Below are 21,597 nucleotides of genomic sequence, written 5' to 3' on the forward strand. Positions count from 1 at the left end.
TATTTACAATGGTCTAAAATTGAATTTATTCATAAAATAAATTAAGACAACAAACAAGTTCAAAAATTTTATACATACATACACACACACACACACACACACACACACACACACACATATATATATATATATATATATATATATATATATATATATATATATATATATATATATATATATATATATATATATATATATATATTTATATAACTAACTCTATGGCCTATGGAACCCGGAGGTTCAATGCCGCGTTCACAAAAGTTCTCCACTGACTTCTATCCTTAGCTAACTGCATCCAGTTTCTACTTTGTATTCCAATCTCTGCGAGATCCATCTTAATATTGTCCTCCCATCTGCGCCTAGGTCTTCCTAATGGTCGTTTTCCGATTGTTCTTCCATTCAAGATTTTGAAAGCGTTTCTACTTTGTTCCATTCTAGCTACATGACCCGCCCACCTAAGCCTCCTAGACTTGACGACCCTAACAATGTTGGGTAAACTGAATAAATTATGTAGTTCCTGGTTATGAAGTTTCCGCCATTCCTCATTCCCGTTCCTCTTGGGTCCGAATATTCGTCTCAGGATCTCGTTTTCAAATACTTTCAGTCTATGTTCTTCCCTCAGAGTAAGTGACCATGTTTCGCAACCATACAGAACAACAGGCATGATTATCGTTTTATGTATTTTAAGCTTCAAATTCCTCGACAGAATTCGCGACGACAAGAGATTTTGAACCGAATAGTAACACGAATTCCCTGCTTTTAGTCGACATTTAATTTCTCCGTGAATATGATTTTCCTCTGTTAATATTGATCCTAGATACTTGAAACTGTCCACTTTATCAAAAGTATTATTTAATATTTTAACGCGTCCATAATTTGCTGTATTCCGGTCCCGACGCATTTCCATATATTTAATTTTCTCTGCATTTACTTCTAAACCCATGTCCCTGCAAGCCTTTAATAAGATCTCTGCATTTCTTTCTATTGTTCTCCTATCATCCCCTATTAAATTTATATCATCAGCATATGCTAACCTGGTGAATACCGTTCAACTGTAGGCCCTGGTTGCTATCTTTGATTTTCCTTATAGCGTATTCCAGAACGAAGTTAAATAATAATGGCGACAACGCATCTCCTTGCTTCAGGCCATTTTCGACGTGAAAGCTCGTGGACAAAAATTTTCCTACCCGGACTTTACTTTTATATATAGTACGTTCAAAAAGTCACTCTGTGGGTAGTAAATAGTTGTTGTGTGAAAAGGATTGAAACTTCCAATTTTTTCCTTCTGTACGTGTATATTATGTTACGCAAATGTATGTTATGTTACAGACTGAAATGAAGCTAGACTTTAACCTTCAACTCAATATAGGATATATTGCACAGTACAGACGATTCGCGTTATATTATAACCAGCTGTTGTGCTCAAAGGTCGGTCAGAGTTTTGTTGAGTATCAACTAATACAAATGTGTGTTACAATGTTAACAATGGAGCAACAAGTGTATTTTGATTGAAAATGTGTTTCGTGTGAGTGACAAGTATAGAGAACATATGAAACCAGGGGCGTCATTTATGGGGGGCAGGAAAGGGGCATTTGCCCCCCCCCCCTGAGTTATATATATATATATATATATATATATATATATATATATATATATATATATATATATATATATATATATATATATATATATTGGAAGTAAGTCAGCGGAAAACGCGAAATTTTACCTATATCAAGGGGTCTTGCCCCACCAAGTCAAATCTGAAATGACGCTACTGTATGAAACACTATTTATTGAAAAGCGGTTCAACAGTATTTCTGGACAGTGTGAGGAATAGCCTAAAACTACTGAAGTATAGATGGACTCACACACTTGGAATTAATTGACTTATCCCCTTATGATAATCTTGATGAGATGAAAATATTGCACCTGTAACGTTTGGCAACGGTGTAGCATGTCTTGGTTTCCTGATATAATTAATTCGGGATTTAGAGGGAATTTCTACTCCTGAACGCTGAACCCTGAAACTTCACACCGAAGAGTAGGGCTATCGTAGATTTAGACGCAGGTACCAAACATGTTATGTAATCTCATCCAGCTTTTCTTGTCATGAAATTATTTTAAATATTATCTGCAGAATACTAATATTTCTATCTAGGGAAAATTTCAATCGAAATATGCGAACAGAAAACTTCCTTGACAGTCTTCCTTTATAGCAAATGAGTTCTAATAGCTGGATAAATAGACCACTGGTAAGAGAGTAGGAGAAATGAAACTGGTAAAATCAAAGATCGGAAGTTCGAGTCCACATCAGAGAGAATTGTTTTCCCCTCTCTTGAATAGAATTAGGAAAAGTTTGAAAATGAAATCTTTAAGTTTTACGTCCACGGTTATGCCGATTAGGCTAAAGGAGACGGTGATGATGAAAGATGAGTGAAATGGTGGAATGAAGAAAGCGGGAGGAAACGGGAGAACCCCGAGAAAACCCACGAGCACGTTGTTTGTCCACCACAAAGTCCACATGGCGCGAGCTGGGATCGAACAGGGACCTCAAGCACCGGAGGTGAACGCTCTACCACTGAGCCATCACGCCCCCTAGGAAAAGTTTGAAATAGCGTCTGACAGCAACACGTGAAACAAATCAGAAAAAAAACGACTGAAAATGCTCCAAGAGCATTGCCAGAACTAACTTTAAAAGAATTAATTTTCTTATTTACTTCTACAGGTTTTATACCAATAGTTCTATGTACTTTATTATTATACTCATTAAAAATTCTTGTAATATATCTATCATTTATAATTTCCTTGAGTACTAAATTTTTCTTACATGTTTTGTTTAAGAGTTCTGTTGAAACGTTCTACGATGTTGCTTTACAAAGACACATGCTTAAAATAGAGGCCTCAAAATTGAAAAATTCGAAAATATCATCTCCCTATGACTTACGATTCCCGAGGTATGGCTCCTTAAATCTCCCGAAATCGTAACTTTTCCCAATATCTCCCAAGAATCTCCCAATATCTCGGGAACGGTAAGAATGACGCGAAAAATTCCATCACTTTCTATAGTTTTTGATACTTTATCGAATAGAGAGCTCAAAATTGAAAAATAACAAACACACACAGACATAGAGAATTCAGTAACGAACTTCTTAAGCTCGTTGAAAAGACATTGAAATACTGATACAATCACATCACACACACCAAGAAATACTTTGCTTCATTCGAAAATATCTCTTGTGTGAAACAAATAATTGCCAGTAGTTGCAATGTAGATAATTCTACATTAAGAAATCTAAACTCTTGAATGAATTTCTTAGTTGTATGAAAAATGTTGTTTCATCATTATTATGTATTGTAAAAACCTTTCATTGGAAGTGAAAAGCCAATAAAACTTTAAACTAAATAATGCCTTTATGTTATAAATTGGTGTTCATTATTTTATAAATACATTGTGATTATTTGGAATTAATTTTACGATTTAAATCATAAAGGACGTGCTAGAAGGTATAACGTGCATAATTTTGTTTCCCGCAATTAACTTATAAAATTTATCTTAAAATGTGTGTACAAAATTTTTATTTGTGCATTTTCTTTTTCTGTTACAAATTTTTAAAATGTACATTACATAAACATTTATAAAATGCTGATCTGTGCTAAAAGGCAAGATAATATGAATAAGAGTGGCCTTTGGTATAAAAAGTACGTTTTTAATGGTGTGTGGGGCACGAAGTGAGTAATTATAGAACATCGTCTTTTTTTATTATTTGGTTTGCCCATCTGCCACATTAGGTGGGATAGTCGGGAATATATTACACAATACAACCTCTTTTATCCGGACTAACTAGGACCAAAGGTAATCCGGAAAATCAAAAATCCGAGTAATATGGGTAATACGCAAAACGAATTCCTAAATAAGTAGACTTACCATTTATTACGATAATTTTTCACATTATATTTGAACAAAGAATTGGTCCACTTGTAAAGCATTTTATGTACAGTATTACCATAATATGTTGTACAATCTACGCAAGAACTGCACATTTAATCACAATTAAAAGCGAATCTTTGGCGTACTTATAGTTACGTTTTTGCTATCGTAGTTAAAAATCATAATCTATGAGAACATTAAATTTTTAAAAATTCTACAAATCTGATCCGGATTATGGAGATCTGGATCAATGAGGGCCGGATAAACGATGTTGTGCTGTACTTCAATTTGAAAGGCAAATTTTGCCAATTCGTAAATATGTGTAATAATGGAAAACAGCTTACAGCTAATCCTGCATTGTTGAAAACCGCTTTACAAGAAGGTTCTGCATTTACATACGAATAGTGGGGTACACAACACTTCATCACTGGGGTTCCAATCTCCAAGTTTATGTCATTTTAAGTGTTTGTATACATATAGTAAATGTTTATTTTTGCATAGTACCTCTACTTCCCCTTGTATACGCCACTACAAATAAATAAACAAGTCTTATTCAGTTTACTATGGCAAAACTATAAGACACACTTCAATAGAGACAAATGGAAAGAAATTTTAATTAAACATACAATAGAGATGCAAATTAAACTTCAGTCAGAAATTGGACAAATGTTTTTATGAAAGATCAGTGTTAACATTGATTCTGTATGTTAAACTGCTGGTCTAGCTGTGGTGGAGGCTTTGCTTTTCTACATTGACTTAAAGCAGAAGTGTAATTCATACTTAAAGCACTGAATTACTATATCTTACCTTAATTTTGTTAATCAAGCTCTGCAACTCTTTACTAAGCTCAGTAATTTCAGGATCCTCCTTTGGCATTCTGACTTATTGTAACCTATAAATAAAGATTGTGTGATTAGCAGGGTTGAATCAACACCTTTTTGGGCCTCTATAGAGTGAAAAGTGAGACCTCTATCACATTTCATAATGTTCAATAATATTGATAGCAATAATATAGGCTACTAAGGCATTTTCAGGAGAAACCAAACTTCTCACCGCATTTCTCACATACTAAAAGCTAACCAAAAGTCTTCTTCCAGAGGAACCAAGCTTCATACATACTAAAAGGATGTAAAACTACGTAGAGATGAAGAGGAAAGAAAAGAACTGCGATAAGTAGATGATTGCTGGTGCCAACTAATTTTTGGATCGAGCACCAAAGAAGAATCACCTATACAGCTTTACAAAACGTCAATCCAAGGAGGATAAACTGTGTGAAAAATCAGGTGTGGACTTGAGTTAAGGTGGTAGGATAAGAAAAGTCACGCAATTTGAGAATTATCAACCGCAATGTGTACAACTGGTTTTACTCTGAACTACTTTACAGAGTCAGAGCAGTGCTGCCAGTCATTGCGAATTCAAAAATCGCACGTGCAGTAAGGGGAAAAAAAATCTATTTTAACTTCTAAGATCATACTCCATTTCCAAATATCACTGATGAAAATTGTAATAAAGATTTAGAACTCACCAAGTATAAAAATAAATGGTTCTCACTAAAAATTCACTGTTGCTATAAATGTACAGTATTTACGTGCACAGTATTCGTTTACATTACCACTACTAACTTCATGGCAGAACTTGGCCACTGACATACCACCCCAGCCGATGTAATCCTGTTAAGGAAAGCCACATTCTCTCAAATCCTATTATAACGTGCCACATCGATCGCTTTTTACGCAACGAACTCCAATAGCAGTAACTTCAAATGAGGGTTAGATAATAAAGAGACCGCAAAATACTTCATTTTTTCTGTCACCTCATAAAAAAATAAACAAACTTTAGAATGATTTCATAAACAAATTACAAGGAGATAATAAAATGTAATAGTGGTAGTAGGTAGCCCCAATGTGCCATTGTTATGTTTGAGTATTCTCGTGATTGCAAATCACTCTAACGATAACAGTGTTTTTTTTTTTTTTTAACTTGTTTACTTATAAAAAGGTAAACAACACGCTCAACAATTCGAGTCTAAAGTAAACATTATTTACTTAAATGCCTTCACACTTTCTTGTGAAAAATTGCAATATGAATCTGTATAAACATACACGTGTATCCCAAGGGCGTCGCCAGACATTTTTAGAAGCAGGAATCAAGACGAATTATTATTTTGTCCATAACTGATTCAGCAATTTGTAAGAGATTTGCATGGAGGTGAACAGGGCGCATCCACGCAATCATATGTGCAACACCCATTTACACGGGGTCGCAAGTTTCGAGGGGCGGTAAAATCTGTCATAACTATATTATTTAAAATAAATACTTCCTGTTGAAAACATTTCATGATGATGGTAGTTAAATAACTAAGCTGACCTTCTATTTAAATACTACATTCATAAATCACGTTTAGGTAGCATTAGTTTAAGGTCACATGGACAGTACTAAAGCAAATGGTCAAACAAATCCTAAAATGAATTGCTTGATTGTTGTCAAGTACAAGAACTCAATTCTCGAACAGTAGCGAACACCTGTTCCATTTAGTTAGTTTCACTATTTTGATATGCAACCTAGTCTTGTCTTTGTTAGAAACAAGTTCCTTATCATTGAAAGCGAAACAAGTGTCTTAAAAAAAATCAGATATAGAAGGAAAATCAATAAATAAAGATAAAAGGGTTAATTGCACTGGATTGCAAACTGATATATTGAGATTGAAGCTCGATATTAAATTCTTAAAAAAAAAAAAAAAAAAAAAAAGATTACCGTCTTTCCTCTCCAAGTGTGTTTTCTTTATCTTTCACTATCATAATAGATCATTATTTAAAGGAGAAAAACAGACACGACGAAATTATTTTTGTAATATTCAGGCATTTCTGAGTGCAAGTGCTCTTTCCCTCCCCTCGTTGTTCATGATCGGGTAGCATACTCAAAACTGGCTTTTAAGATTTGTTCTTTCTCTGGAAAAAGGGGTCTGCAAATGATGTCATTGCACGGGGCGGCAAATTACCTAGGGCTGGCCCTGGATGTGAAATATAGCATGCGCAGCTTCTCTATCCGCATCCGTAGATATGAGATAACAAATATACAAATTCTTTGTATTATTACTTCAATAATAGTTTCTAATAAAATTATTTGCATATATTATTCAAAATCAATAACATTCAAACTAAATATTAAATCAGGGGCGTCATTTAGGGGACAGGGAGGGGCAATTGCCCCTCCTGAGTTTGAGATTTATATAGATTTTATCAAAAGAATAATGGTAAATCAGTGAAAAACGAGAAATGTTACTCAAATCAAGGGGTCTTGCCCCCCCAAGCAAAATCTGAAATGACGCTCCTGTATTAAATCCAGTATTTTCCTATTATGTTTGGGAAGTGAACGAACAAAACGAAATAAAATTCATAAGACACAAATTAATGGACAACATACGTAGTTAGTTAAGGTTCCAAAATGGTCACAGAATTCTTGTCTTTTCATGAATATCTGCAATTCTATCCGCTACCCGCTCAGAACTTAAAATATCAAAAAAAAAAAAAAAAAAAAAACTAATAATGCTTATATCTGTGAATACATCCACGTAGACTCTAGACCACTGGCGAAATAGTAGATGCGAAAGCAACGCGGCAAATTACAGCGTAGGAACATTGGTAATTAAGTTGATTGGCAAATGCTCGGCTAATCGGCTTATTACAACGTAGGGCCAATATTGGCAATTGAGTTGATTGGCAAGTGTTCGGCAAAGTGGCCAAATACAGCGCAGAGCCAACGCTGTCAGCTGGCTAGCCTACCGTTCCCTACCGCTGTGTCAACTGTCTGTGCTGCTAGGATGTTAGTATCGAAGTCACAGTTACAGATCACCTTGAGGAATAGTGTATATCTTGTTGTGATTGACGTGTGAAGCCGTTTAGTACACCAAACAATTAGCTATTAAGCACATTCTGTGGATACTATGCCAATGGACAGTCCAAAAATGACATATTTACGTAAGAATTTATTGTTCATTTGTTTCCGCGGGTCAGAAAGTCAAGAGCTATATATGGAATGGTTGTTTTGAATTGATTTTTAAATATTATAATGCAAGAGATAGTTGTTATTTTTGTTTAAGTTTCTAGAAGAGGGAACTTGAAAGAACATATTGATCAAAGATAAATAAGGGAGGGAAACATATTTATATGAAAACAAAGTGAAACATACGTTATCCTATGCTTTCTTTACCTAGCACACGTATTGTTTGGAACCGAAAATGTGAGTTTTAGATCATTGCACTCAGCTTGAGGGCGGAAGTGACGAAATCACTTAACTCATCCATTAATACCTACATATTAATACATAATGTTTGCCTGCCAATTTGTTGTAACCACCGTTCGTCAGCAATCAGTGCTGACACCGTTGTATTGTCCTCTTTGATATGGAAAATGGTTATATAAAAGATTAATTACATTTCTGTCACTAAAATCACAACAGTTTCGGTTCTGTAAACTTCTCATCTTCCTGGTTCACGCCTAACATCACATGACATGCCAACGGCGTTAACTTTTTCTTGCATCGCTGCCGCAGTGGTTTTGCCTTTTTCTCAGTTTTCTAGTAAACCGCATGAAAATATGCACTCGTCTTTCACTACACTGTGTTTTCATGGACGAACTCCTTCATTTCTTACTAACGGACAGTGTATACATATCTGAAACATGCGATCCAGGTCATACGAATGCAGTTCACTTCCATGGTTATACTCACTGGACACTGACGGTGCGATGTATTGCTAAAGTGCGCGATAATACGTGTTTATACCATATAATTAAATTGTAATGTTACCATTACAAAAATAAAGCTAATTAAACATAAATTAAGGAAGTTGGTAAGTATCCAAGTACATGATCCACTTCAAAGTAAAAGAAATTACTTCGTAACAAGATTTTTTTTTTTTTTTTTTTTTTTGTAAGTTGGATTGAAGCTGTGATTTTCTTATATTGGCTTAACTTTGTTGACACTAATGAACAGACACATGCCCACTGATTCAAATATATATATATATATATATATATATATATATATATATATATATATATATATATATATATATATATATATTGAAAATATTCCAGATGCAAGAAAGAAAACATTAACTTCCATCAGTCATCATGGGCTGATCCTAGACAACTTGTACCCCGTGTAATAGACCGTTTGCCATCTCCTTCCGACAAAAAAAAAAAAAAAAAAAAAAAAAAAAAAAAAAAAAAAAAAACACTACGGGCATTATTCAGTCATTTTGACGTATGATTAGCGTCACACTAAAGGCCTGACTACTGCTGGAAACATATGTTAGTCGAACTCTTTAGTGTGACACTAATCACGCGTCAAACGACTCTGCATAAGGCCCTACGATTTTGGGTAGGCCTACTTTATCCTATCAAAATATTAGTAGCATTAATGAAAAATAGAAAATGCACCAAATAATAATAATAATAATAATAATAATAATAATAATAATAATAATAATAATAATAATAATAATAATAATAATAAAAGGATTTAAGTTTGAATTACAAATATACCGTATTAACATTTTTTTCTTTCATAATATGAGCATATTCATGGTTTTCATCTGTTAATATTGATCCTAGATATTTTAAAGTATTCTTTTTGTCCAAAGTATTATTTGATATTTTAACGCATCCATAATTCTTAGGATTCCGAAACCGACAAACTTCCATATATTTAGTTTTCTCTGTATTTACTTCTACACTTAGGGGAAAAAAACGTATGTGGCATACGCAAAAACGTAGGTTACATGTGTATTAGGGTGGGGCGAAGTTCAAGAAATGTAAACAGATGCTTTTGTCTCAGTTCTAAAAGTTGATACAGGTAAAAATAATTAAGTATGTAAAATTTCAGATTTTTATCTTTTGATTTAAGGGTCCCAACTTTGAGTTAACAATGAAGCTATTATTGGCATATGATAAAAAGTAGTTTTTTTTCTGTTCAGTAGTTTTATTGTTCTAAAACATGCATTATTTTTTTTAAAAAGAAGTATTACTTAATTATCTGTTTTCAAAAACGCATGCTTAGTATCCAAACTTCCTTCTTGATTCCTCGGATGAAGCAATCATTCCATGTCTGGCTTTATGACCGAAAACTTTTGTGGAAACCCTGGAAATTTCTTTTACGACTCGTTCAACTGCTTGTGAATGACATTGAATTCATGTAAATTCCAGTGGTCCTATTTCAATCTTTGCCAGCAATTCTTCATCTGACATTGAGTTTACAAGTGGAGGTGGCGTTGTGACGGAAGAATCCCAATTAATCATCTTGTAGTAGTTTTCTGCTTCGAGATGAATCATAATATTTGATTTACAAAATTTTCTCACTCCAGCTTGATTGGTCGTTCTTGCAACAACAATCTTGTTTACTACATCTTTTCTTACTTCAATGTCTGGATCTGCAAGAGCTGCAAGAAGAACATTTTCACTGTGGGCAAAATAACAATTTAACTTTAGAGATCTTATTGCAGCTTCCTTCATCTCACTGTCGGGTAAATTTCTAACTTTCTCCAAAATAAAATAGAAGTTACGTGATCCACCAGTGCAGTTGGAATGGGTTTTTATCTCTTACCAACTTGGAGCATACACTCTAACGATGTAGGTTACAAGCTGCAATAGGTTTTTGGATGGATTTCTTGTGCTCATGAACAAACGAAGGGTTCGATTGGCGATCGTCAACCACCTGGCGTGATTAAGGGCACCTGGAGAAGCAGTTTGTAAAATTTTATAACAGCAGCATCAGCGTTGTCCTTTCCCTTTTGTACTACGATGCAAGCCTTCAGCAAATACTTTTGATCAGCGCTAAAATCTTTTGTGATGTTCACACAAAATTCCTTGACATTTCCAGTGACGGGCTGGAAATCAACTATTGAAACATCCCGTGGATCAAAACTTAGCATCTTTTCGATATGCCCCGAAAATCCCTTTGGACCAGTTGTTTTGCCATCAATATTTTTAAAAAAAATTCTCTTAGTGGAAGCTCATTCAGATGCAATATACAAATGAGCCACTGTAAAGGTCGATTTAAAGCTGCTTCCAGTCGACATATAATTCCAGAATGTTCGCCGGTGTTTGTATTTGTTCCATCACATACCACAGCACGCAAAGTAGCTGTCGAATCCGTGTCACGTATATCAGAGAATATTTCAATTGAAATATCTTTTGCTTTGCCACTTTGTGGAGCAATATGATCCACGTATTGCTCACTAGGATATGCAATAATAACGTAGTGATCCTCCTTCTTTGTTAGTTGTCCTCCATCTGGTCCAAATAGTCTGGTTTCATTTATGCGCCTATCAAAACCAACACAAATTAGCCTGCGCAAGTCAAACGAACGAGATTCTGCTCCCTTGTCTCCAATAAATTCACTGTCTCCGCAACTTTGTTGGTTCTAGTATATTTTCCGGTTTATCCAGTTTCAGGTCTTTCAGGCATGCATTAATTTGCAAGCGTCTCTGTTACTAACGCCAGTTCTTTCCATCATTTGGCTTAAGTTTGGGTACTGATGCCTATTTTGTGCTGGCCGTTTTTCGGAATCTGTGTCTTCAGAGTCGGATGTGTTTGTTTCATAAGGTGATTCATCTTCCAAGGCCACACCACTTGCTTCATTTTCTTCCATAAAGTTCAACTAACAGGCAGTAGTTTTAGTCGTAGTTAGGCTTTGCAAATGCTTTTTCCTAAACCGCTCTTCCTGGTCCTTCCTCTCTGCTTTTTTCTGAAGTGAACTCGAAACATTCTTGTCAATCGAACCGATTACCATTTTCCGATCCGAAGTCTGATCTACCCAGAAATTCCACTCAATTTGTGGTACTTTTATGGCGCATTTACACAACTGTCTGTCCATTATTTTGTTTCTAACACACTTGCAAGTACATATATCAAATACTTGTTTGAAATTACTGAAGTCCGCTTTGAATGTAAGTGATGTGCGCTTTGCTGGTGGATATTTTTGGAGCTGTTGGGCAAGTCGTATGAGCTTTGAAAGTTTGCCCAAAACGCTGGAATATTCTATGACTGGAATGCTAGCTTTGTTCCAGATACTGACAAAATCATTCGCCACATATTTTAAAATATCTCTCGTAGAAGGTGTTTCTTTCCCCTCTTCAGGTAGCATTTTTCTGTAGAATAGGTAGCATTTAACTACTTCTTCCTTCGTCGGGAGTTGTCTTCCAGAAAATACTTCAGGCTGACCAAATAAAGAATGGTGAGACTCTGATCGAGTCAGTGGTCCTCTCGAAGATGAAGCCATATTCACTGTTAGTTTGCTATACTGAAATACATACAATTTCACAAAATCGTTGTACTCAGTATGGAAAATTTAGAACTAAATATGAATGTAATAGATTAAGAGATATACTTCACACCCACTAGGGATGAGAAATCCGTTTTTTCTGAGGTGGTTCACCCTCTTAGATATTTGATGATAGCGTGCTGTATTCCCACTCACAGTGAAAACCCGTTTTTAAATGAGGCGGGTGTCCTCAAATCGAAAGTATAGATGATTATTAAATTGTTCTGTTTCCACTAAAAGTGAGAACCCGTTTATTAATGAGGCGGGTGTCCTCAAATTGAAAGTATAGATGATTATTAAGTTGTTCTGCTCCCACTAAAAGTGAGAACCCGTTTATTAATGAGTTTGGTGTCCTGAAATCGAAACTGTAGACGATTATTAAATTGTTCTGCTCCCACTGAAAGTGAGAACCCGTTTATTAATGAAGCGGGTGTTCTCAAATCGAAAGTATAGATGATTATTAAATTGTTCTGCTCCCACTAAAAGGGAAAACCCGTTTATTAATGAGGCGGGTGTCCTCAAATCGAAAGTATAGATGATTATTAAATTGTTCTGCTCCCACTAAAAGTAAGAACCCGTTTATTAATGAGGCGAGTGTCCTCAAGTCGAATATATAAAGCTAGCTGTGACTCCCCTGTGCTCTCAATAAGAGAAAAGCACGGTGATGTCGATCTTCCGATCCTTCACAGTGTAAGCTCCTTCAAAAATATAGATTTTCTTGTGGCTCTCCTGTGGTCTCAGACGAGAAATACGGTAATGTCGACCAAAGACTGATCCTCCACAAAATGAAATTTTCATCTCATAATTTTTTACAGGGTTAAACCGGTCAAGGGGTACACCCTTTCTTCGGGAAGGGCATGAAGGGAAAGCTAAGGGATAGGTGAGAGCTAAATGATTTATTTTTATTTATTTATTTTTATTTTTTATTTTTTTATTTTTTTGTTTTTATTATTTTCAGTGTATTTTATTTTTGGGGTTTGCATTGATTCATGTAGTTGGGTTTTCATATTCTTTATTTCTTTCTTTATTTATTTATTCAGGACATCCATTTCATATATCGTACTCTTCAAATATGGAGAGCATCAGTTAGGTATCTATAAGCGGCGAGAAATTGAAGCTAGGAGTTCATCCACGGGATTATAAGATGATAGATGAATGGAGTGCAATTGAACAAGACAAACACAGGGAAGATGATTAGTAAAAATGATTAACTTCTGTTCCGTGGCAACTCAGAACTAATGAGCACAGATGAGCCTCTGGAACCACAATGATGAGTACTAGTGCAAAGATGGATAGATGTGCCGTGATAAATGGTCAGGGTGGTAGATGGCAAAATCTTGTTTAGTAGGATCGTTGTCGTCAAGGGTATTGGAGTACATTGTGAGAAGATGTTGAAGAGGGGTATCAAGATATTGAGAGGGTGTGTCTAGCAGGATGTCTATATGAATGGCGTCAAGAATAAGGGGATTACCTGATTGAATGCCTTTGGTGATATACTTGGAGCGGGTTTGTTCGAGATGTTGAAGAATGGTAGGAAAAGTAATTCTCTCGTAGAGTAGTGCGGTAGGGGACGGAAGGCGAATGCGAAAAGCGAGTCGAAAAGCGTGGCGTTCAATGATTTCTAGTCGTTGATACAGTTGTGGTGGGGCAGATATCCATACAGTATGGCCATGAGTGAGTGCCGGTCGGAGAAACGATTTGTATGTTGTAAGAACAGTTTGTGTATGGAGGCCCCATGAGGTACCTACTAAGCTCTTCAGTAAAGCTAGTCGTTTAGTGGCTTGAGTTTGGATCCTCTGCAAATGGGGCTTCCAGGTCAGTTTACTATCGAAGATCACTCCGAGATATTGTACATGGGAAGTTGGTAATAGGCGAGTGCCTTGAACTGAAAGACGTAGCAAGTTAGGATTTCGACGGATTTTGGATTGACGTTTTTGAATAATGAGGGTTTGGGTTTTTGAGGCATTGACGGAGAGTTTCATTATGTCACACCAGTTGATAAAAGCATTTATGGCTGGTTGTAGGGTGCGATTAATATGTTGGATAGATTTCCAAGAGTCCAAAAAGCGGTATCGTCCGCATATTGAAATAAGTGAATATTCGCCGGTAGGGGTGGCATATTTGTTACATAAAGTATATATAGTAACGGGGAGAGAGAGAGCCTTGAGGTACTCCAGTGAGTAGGAATATAGGATGAGATATGGTAGAATTTATGAGGATATATGCGAGTCTATTGGCAAGGAAGGAATGTATAAGGCAGACATAGCTAGTGGGTAAGTGAATTTTGTGAAGTTTATAAAACAACTCTTGATGCCATACTCTATCAAACGCTTTTTCTAGGTTGAACAGTAGAAGACAAGATGGGTGAGAAGAATTATAATGATTGGTGATGGTGTTACTGAGGCGAAGTAATTGGTCATTCAGACTAATGCCAGGGCGAAAGCCTGCTTGGTGATTAGGGATAAGATTACGATCTGTGAGATGAGCATGGAGACGTGTAACAAGATTTTTTTCAAAAAATTTACTAAGACAAGAGGTCAGTTGGATGGGCCTATATGAGGAAACATCATGAATTGGTTTGTCGGGCTTAATGAAGAGAAGGACCTTGGAGACTTTCCAATCAGGTGGATAGAACCTGTGCGTAATATGAAGGTGTAGATAGATGCTAGGAGCTGTAGAAGTACCGGGGGAGCCGCCTTGATGAGCTTATACGTGATAGAGTCAAAGCCCGGAGCTGTTGAGCGTTTTCGATGGATGATCGCTTGGATATCTGCTGGAAGAATTTCAGAGGTTAGGTTATTATCAGGTTCAAAAATATGTGTACAGTCAGGTTGGAGAAATCGGTTATGTGGGTCACAAAATCCTGCTATGCGACGATAAATTGGTCTATTAACCAGTTGAGGTGGTGGAGTGAATATTTGCTGAAAATAAGTTGCGAAACCATTTGCCTTCTCGAGATCGGTGTGAAGAGGATGGGTATTCAGCATGATATGGTAAGTAGGTCTTTGGAATTTTCCAATAAGTAATTTGAATTTTTGCCAATATTGAGTAGGATTGGATTTAATGGAAAGAGAATTACAGGCTCGAGTCCACTGTCGGCGCTTATAGGCAGAGAGATAATTAGAGACCATTCTGTTCCATTGGCGATGGAGGCGAAGTGCGTCAGGATTTCGAGTTCGTTGATAGTCCCTAAAGGTTTGTCGTGATGCAGTGATGATTTGACGATATTGAGGTGGTACAGGCGGTTTATGGGGGAAACGCATCTTAAGAGGTATATGATCTTGAGCTGCTTGTAAGATTGTCTCTTGAATTTTGTCGGTAAGATGGTAAAGATCCTGTTCAGAAGTAGGAGCAGGTACGGAATGCAGTACTCTGGTAATATCTGATTGGTAAGCGTTCCAGTCAGCATGCTGATAGTCGTAGTATTTGATAGGCTCAGGCTGTCGTGTGGGTTGTATAGGTGAGGTGATATCGATCAAAATTGGAGCGTGATCACTGCCAAAGGCGGGAGAACACGAATGTTTGCGATATTGATCGTGGTAGAGGTTATGATGACATCAGGGGTTGTATCGCTGATTGGTCTTGAGGCAGAAAGAAGATCTTTGATTTCAGCTGTCAGGTGATTTTAGATATAGGTTATAAAGTGTGTACGTTCTCGATTCGACCGGCTATGGAAGTTGATATCTGACATAATGATATAGTGGCGAAAGTGATTGTTGATATAATGAAAGAAGTCATAGGGAATTGGATGTCCTGGACGAACATAGATAGTAGCTACTGTTATGATTAGGGATTTAAAGTAGATTGTATTAAGATTATGTTCTGGTAGAGGCTGGAGGAGATTGTGGGGTAAAGTATGAGTGCGGACAGGAAGATGTCGGTAGCAGCCTATTGCTGTTCCGCCTTGCGCTCTGAGAACATTTCTGGCGCAGTCATAGCGAAATAACTGATATCCAGGAATTTTGAATGGTGAACTGGGTGTAAGAAATGTTTTATTGAGCGCAAAGGCACATACTTGTTCTTCACGTAGGAGTTGTTCGAAAACGAGTTTTTGTTTTAAGACGGATCGAATATTTAAGAACAAGAAAGTCAAAACCATAAATCTAAGAGTCCAAATCATGTTGAGGTTCAGTTGGGTGGAAAGTGAAGTGTACGTGAGGTCCTGAGTAGGTGGCTTGAAGCTGGACTTTAACCCTTTATTTACTACATTATGAACCAATGAAGCTAGACATGATCTCCTTAGTGCTTTTTGCTTGAATTGGAGTAAAATTAAATATTTTTGCGCAACAATTGAAAAAGACTATTTCCTGAATTTTTGGCGGTCCCTTTGACTCAAAAGTACCGTCAGGTCAGAAATGTCATTTTTCACAAAATGCACAGCATACAAGAAAATGTTTTAACTCTTTGTTTTGTGATTTTTTAAATAAAATATGACATTGTAAGTGAACAACTGACCTTTATTACCACTCAGAAATAAATGTAGACATTTACTATAGATATACCACATTGAGTTGACACCTAGTCTTCTGTTCTGAGCAGTGCTGTCGACTGAAGAAATTCCACTCCCTTTCGCTAATTCTCTCCCGTTTAGCAACAGCTGAACACTTATTGGCTCAACGCGTGGGTGTGTCGAGGGTGAGCTTTAGTTCGCATTTTTGCCACGGCTCAAGACATTTTGGAAACACTATAACCACAGTTGAATACAAGGTAGCCTAAGAACCAACAGGAATAACGTCGAAATTAGTATACACATTAATACTAATTTCGATCTATTTCTATTGAGCCTAGACTATTTTGGCACGATTGGAACGCATAAATCTATATCACTGCACCAATAGTCTTTGATTTTCGGAAGTCTGTGGTACCCAAAGAGAAACTGTAAACCAAGAAACCCATAAATCTCTTCCACACTTATTGGCTGTATCTTCCTTTGTTTTTGCACGGAATACAAACTGAATTGGCAGACGATGTTATTAATGATATTATTTTCAAAAAATGTCAGGAAATAATCAGTAGCGGTATCCAATGAATAGAATATTTTTGTAATGGGACCTTTCTTTAGTGTGAAAATCGGGATAGTTGTGCTTGCATCCTTCTTCTGCCATTTTCTTGCGATTGGAATATTCGATGGAAGCGAACTTTCTTCATCTTGAACAGCAACTTCTGGTTCCATATCTTCGGGTAATGGCGATTCTCTGGAACAAGAACTTGCCTGTTGACCAGAACTCGAATTTTCATTGTTTTCGTCGCTTGAAACCTCAGGCGTTACAACATTGTCGTCCATCTCTTCCAAGCAAAAACGGATTTCGTCTGAGGGGAGCAGGCGTCTATGTTCAGCCATCTAAAAACTGTTAGTATCGTAGGAGAATTACATAAATATCGTACAAATAAGTTAATTTTAGAGCCCTATTTACTCAAATGTGCCTAGCCTGTAGCTCAGTCGGTAGGGTGGCCGACTTCCAATCCATCAACTACAGTTCAATTTCTGGTGGGTGTAGTAGAGGAAGCGTTCACCCAGGCCTTAAGTCCCAGAGTAGTGCTCTCAAACGGGTCGGATCAGGTCAGAGCAGCTCGAGTCACTTGTCGGGTCAAGTTAGAGCTAGTCGGGTCCCAGGTCGGGTTGGGTTGGACCTTGACCCGACCCGTTGAGAGCACTATCCCAGAGGTTCACTCATCCTCTGAAAATGAATGCCGACAAAACCAGAATCAAACCAGTCGAGAAGGTTACTCAAATCGGCTGGGAATAGCGGCACACTGACTACGTGCACCCCGCAGAAAAGCTGCTTAGATGGCCCTGGTCCTAACAGGCTGTTGCGCCGTATGTTCATTTTATTTACACTAATGTTACTGAGGAATCTATAGTAGAAACTTACAAATTTACTAGCACAACCGGAAGTGTGATTGCTCATTAGATTGAATCCCAAACTGTCCCCACGGGTACCCTGCTGGTCGCGCCAATGAAACATCTGAATGTATTAGTGGGTGCATTATTGACGCGACCAGCATGGGAAGATTGATCATCAGATGCTTTCCCGAACATTCCCTATTTACTTTGACTTGATTACGGTATCCATTTTTCAGATTATTTCCAAATATACATTATGCTATATAAAAAAAATTCATGGTGACGAATGTCCCCTAAACCCCTGTCCACATACGCCACTGCTTGCATCTAAGTCAGATAAATCTATGCTTCATTCATTCAAAGAAGTTGCAAACACATTTCACATTACATGGAAAAGTTTACTCAATTCTCCCATAAAATAACAAAAACAAGTAAAATGAGCCAATGATCTATCTTTCCAGCCCGGACGGTACTTCAAAGGCAAGAAACAACAATTGGCTTTCTCGCACACAACAATCAAAAGATTCCGAAACTAAACAATGAATACATGAATACTGAGTACGTTGATAAAAATAAAAAATATCTGAGCACCTATCTGTTTTAGTTAACTCTCCAGGACCTTTCAAATCCATAGTAGCGAAAACTTCGTGGCACCCTTTCTGAATTGCTGAAACAAAATGGCTTTGGTGGGAAAAATATTTCTTCTACATCGTGCAGCCAGCTGTTGGTCGTTTTGCAAAACAGAGTGAAGCGTTACCAAGAAGTACCGTTCGAACACAACGTACGAATGATTTTCTATAACGTTTTCTTTCTGCATGTACTTAAAAGTATCATCAGTAAATAAAGGGTTAAACAGAGACTTGGCAGTAGTTGTGATTTATAGTAGGATATGGTCTCTAAGAAATGGATGAACATTTTGAAGAACGATAGTAGTAAATCGTATCATGTCTTCTATGGTGATTGGGTCTCTGATGGAGTTATTGGTAGGAGTTGATTCGTCGTTTGTATGGACAGATACAGTTGGATTTGGTTTATCTGGTAGAGGTTGCGGTTTAGCCTTACATTTGTAGGAATAGGTAGCATGAGTTTCGGAGCAGGTATTGCATTTAGGAGCGGCTTGTAGATTGGGACAGGATTTGGTATTGTGATTACCAGTGCAGTATCCACAGATAGGAGTTTTGGTGCATTGAACAGTGGTATGTTGGTTGTATTCTTGGCAACGTGCATAGCGTACTAATAAAGGAGCTAGAGTTTGAGAAGATTCTACGCGATGTCTTTTACAATAGATGGAAGCACCGTAAAGAAGGAGGTCATCGATGGTATCTTTAGAATTGGTGAGCACTCGTACCATATAGGTAGGTCCATTTTGGCCGATGATTCGAATACATTTTGTGATTTCATGTCCAGCATAGCGTAGTTCGTTTTCGATTTCTGCGTCAGTGTAGTCTGGAGGTACACCTCGGATGACGACTGAGAGTTGTGGAGGTCGCCGAGGAATAGGCGGTTGTTTTTTGGAGGAAGGTGAAAGGCGTTGCATAGTAGCCTGTGGGCAAAAAATTTCAAAAGAGGCTTTATTTCGAAGTTTTATAGCGAAATTGACGTCCGGAGATTTGAGAATAATCTCATTCCGGGTGAAGATTATGTCAGCAATATCTGCTCTCGGCATATATTTTTGAAGTTGAAAATAGACAAGTTTTGGTGTTCTAAATTTAGTATCATATTTCGTGAGCAGGAAATTATGGATGGTAGGTTTGGGAGAAGTAGATCCGGATGGTCCATTAGGAACATGTTCCAGATCCTACCAGTTAGTTGATCTGTAGTAGAAGATTGGTTTGGCACCTGATAAATGTAAACTGGAGATCTTGAGCGTGCTCGTTTTTCGGAACTTGTTGGTTTGTCAGAAGATCCTGATAAGGTTCGTGTTTTGCGGGAGAGGTCGATGAAATGAGGTTTTTCTTTAGGTTCAGGTTTTGAAGAACGTGGTCGACACACTCCTGGTAGTTTATGCATGATGGAAACAAGAGAAGACAGATACAATAGCAAAAACGGGGCACTCAAGGAGTGTTGCCCGTGTATTAAGTTGAGGAAACTGAGTGTTTCGAGGCGATCGTACGAAGTAGATGCGGAGAGGAAGCCCACTGTGGCTCTCACTTGAGGCAGCAATACGTCCTCGCGGAGATGTCGGTGAGTGCAAGCACTGGCCCTCCACAAAAAGGTGAGAAGATGACTATGTGATGATGGCCACGGGCTCTCACTTGAGTCAGCAATACGAACTGCAAGGGGATGTCGATTGTCTGTAATACAACAATCCTCCCTAAGTGAACAAAAATGATAGAAAATGCTCGCAGAGCGTTACTAATCGTTCCCAGGTCTGGCATCGATAATCGATCCTGAATTCTGAGTCGAGTTCGCATAAAAAATAACGGCGTACAGATATAAATGCAAGTTTTAGGATAAAACTGCGTTAATTGCATCGAACAAACATTTATTTTAAGCAAAACAAGAGAAAAATGAAAACACGCATAAACTATAATTAAAATATATGGTATGGAATTTCTGCAACTACACGCAAAACCTTTTGTTTTACAAAAATACACTGACATTTGTGGTGCCATCTAGGGAGAAATTGGAAAATTACAAAATAATAAAATTACTCAATCAAATTCCAGTTGCGACCAGTAGAAGTGTGATTTCTTTTAGAAATCATACTGAAAGTGTGCTTAGCACATGCAAGAGCAGTGATCTTCATTAAATTTGCATCAATTATTTTATTTATTTATTTTTTTTTTTTGGCCCGCCCTAATGTGTATCCTGTAGTTTTTGGACTTCACGTACAAAGATATAACTGAAAAAGTATATTTTCTACGTACTTTCTATACGAACGAAAGAACTGTATATAGGAGGTCAGGATCTCACACACAGATGGAGTACATGTATGTAACATATCACTGACGTATGTAACATACGTATATGTATGTAATATACGGAAGACTGTTAGATGTCATACATACTGCAATGACATTATGTAACATCTAGGCGAGAAATATGTAGCATATGGATAATGTATGCTCCATATGATTTCCGTAGTAAAGGTAAGGATTTCGTATATTTGTACAATATACAGCTGTCGGGATAACGGATTTTTTTTAGTGTAAACCCATGTCCCTGTAAGCGTTTAATAAGACCTCTGCATTTCTTTCTATTGTTCTCCTATACAGTATATGCCATAACCTGGTGAATACCATTTAGCTAGGCCATGGTTGCAGTCTTTGATTTTCCTTTTAGCGTATTCCAGAACAAAGTTGAATAATAATGGCGAGAACGCATCGTCTTGTTTCAGCTCATTCTCGATGTGAAATTTCATGGACAAGAATTTTCCTACTTGGACTTTACTTTGGGATTTAAACACATCTTAATTAATCTAACTACTTTTTTCGGCACTCCAAATTCTGTAAGAAAGTTGCACAATGCTACTGTCCTAACTGATTAGTAGGCCTTTCTA

At 37.1% G+C, this 21,597-nt stretch overlaps 1 protein-coding gene across 2 annotated transcripts in view; it reads right to left on the reverse strand.

The window, feature by feature from the left end:
• The window catches only part of Gbeta76C (guanine nucleotide-binding protein subunit beta-2), an 84,107-nt gene that overhangs the window by 34,838 nt on the left and 27,672 nt on the right, over nucleotides 1–21,597 (reverse strand). Inside the window, exons 1-2 of one of the 2 annotated variants that reach the window (XM_081737181.1) lie at nucleotides 5,454–5,576; nucleotides 4,736–4,820 (exon numbers count right to left, since the gene is read on the reverse strand). In XM_081737181.1, coding sequence (XP_081593307.1) covers nucleotides 4,736–4,804 — 69 coding nt within the window. In that variant the 5' untranslated portion in view covers nucleotides 4,805–4,820; nucleotides 5,454–5,576. Of the gene's footprint in view, nucleotides 1–4,735; nucleotides 4,821–5,453; nucleotides 5,577–21,597 lie in introns of those variants that run through there. The other variant, XM_081737180.1, reaches the window with a different exon arrangement.

Source organism: Thermobia domestica, chromosome 13 (genome assembly GCF_964235325.1).
Source record: "Thermobia domestica chromosome 13, izTheDome1.hap1.1, whole genome shotgun sequence".
In the NCBI taxonomy this organism is placed as follows: Eukaryota; Metazoa; Arthropoda; class Insecta; order Zygentoma; family Lepismatidae; genus Thermobia; species Thermobia domestica.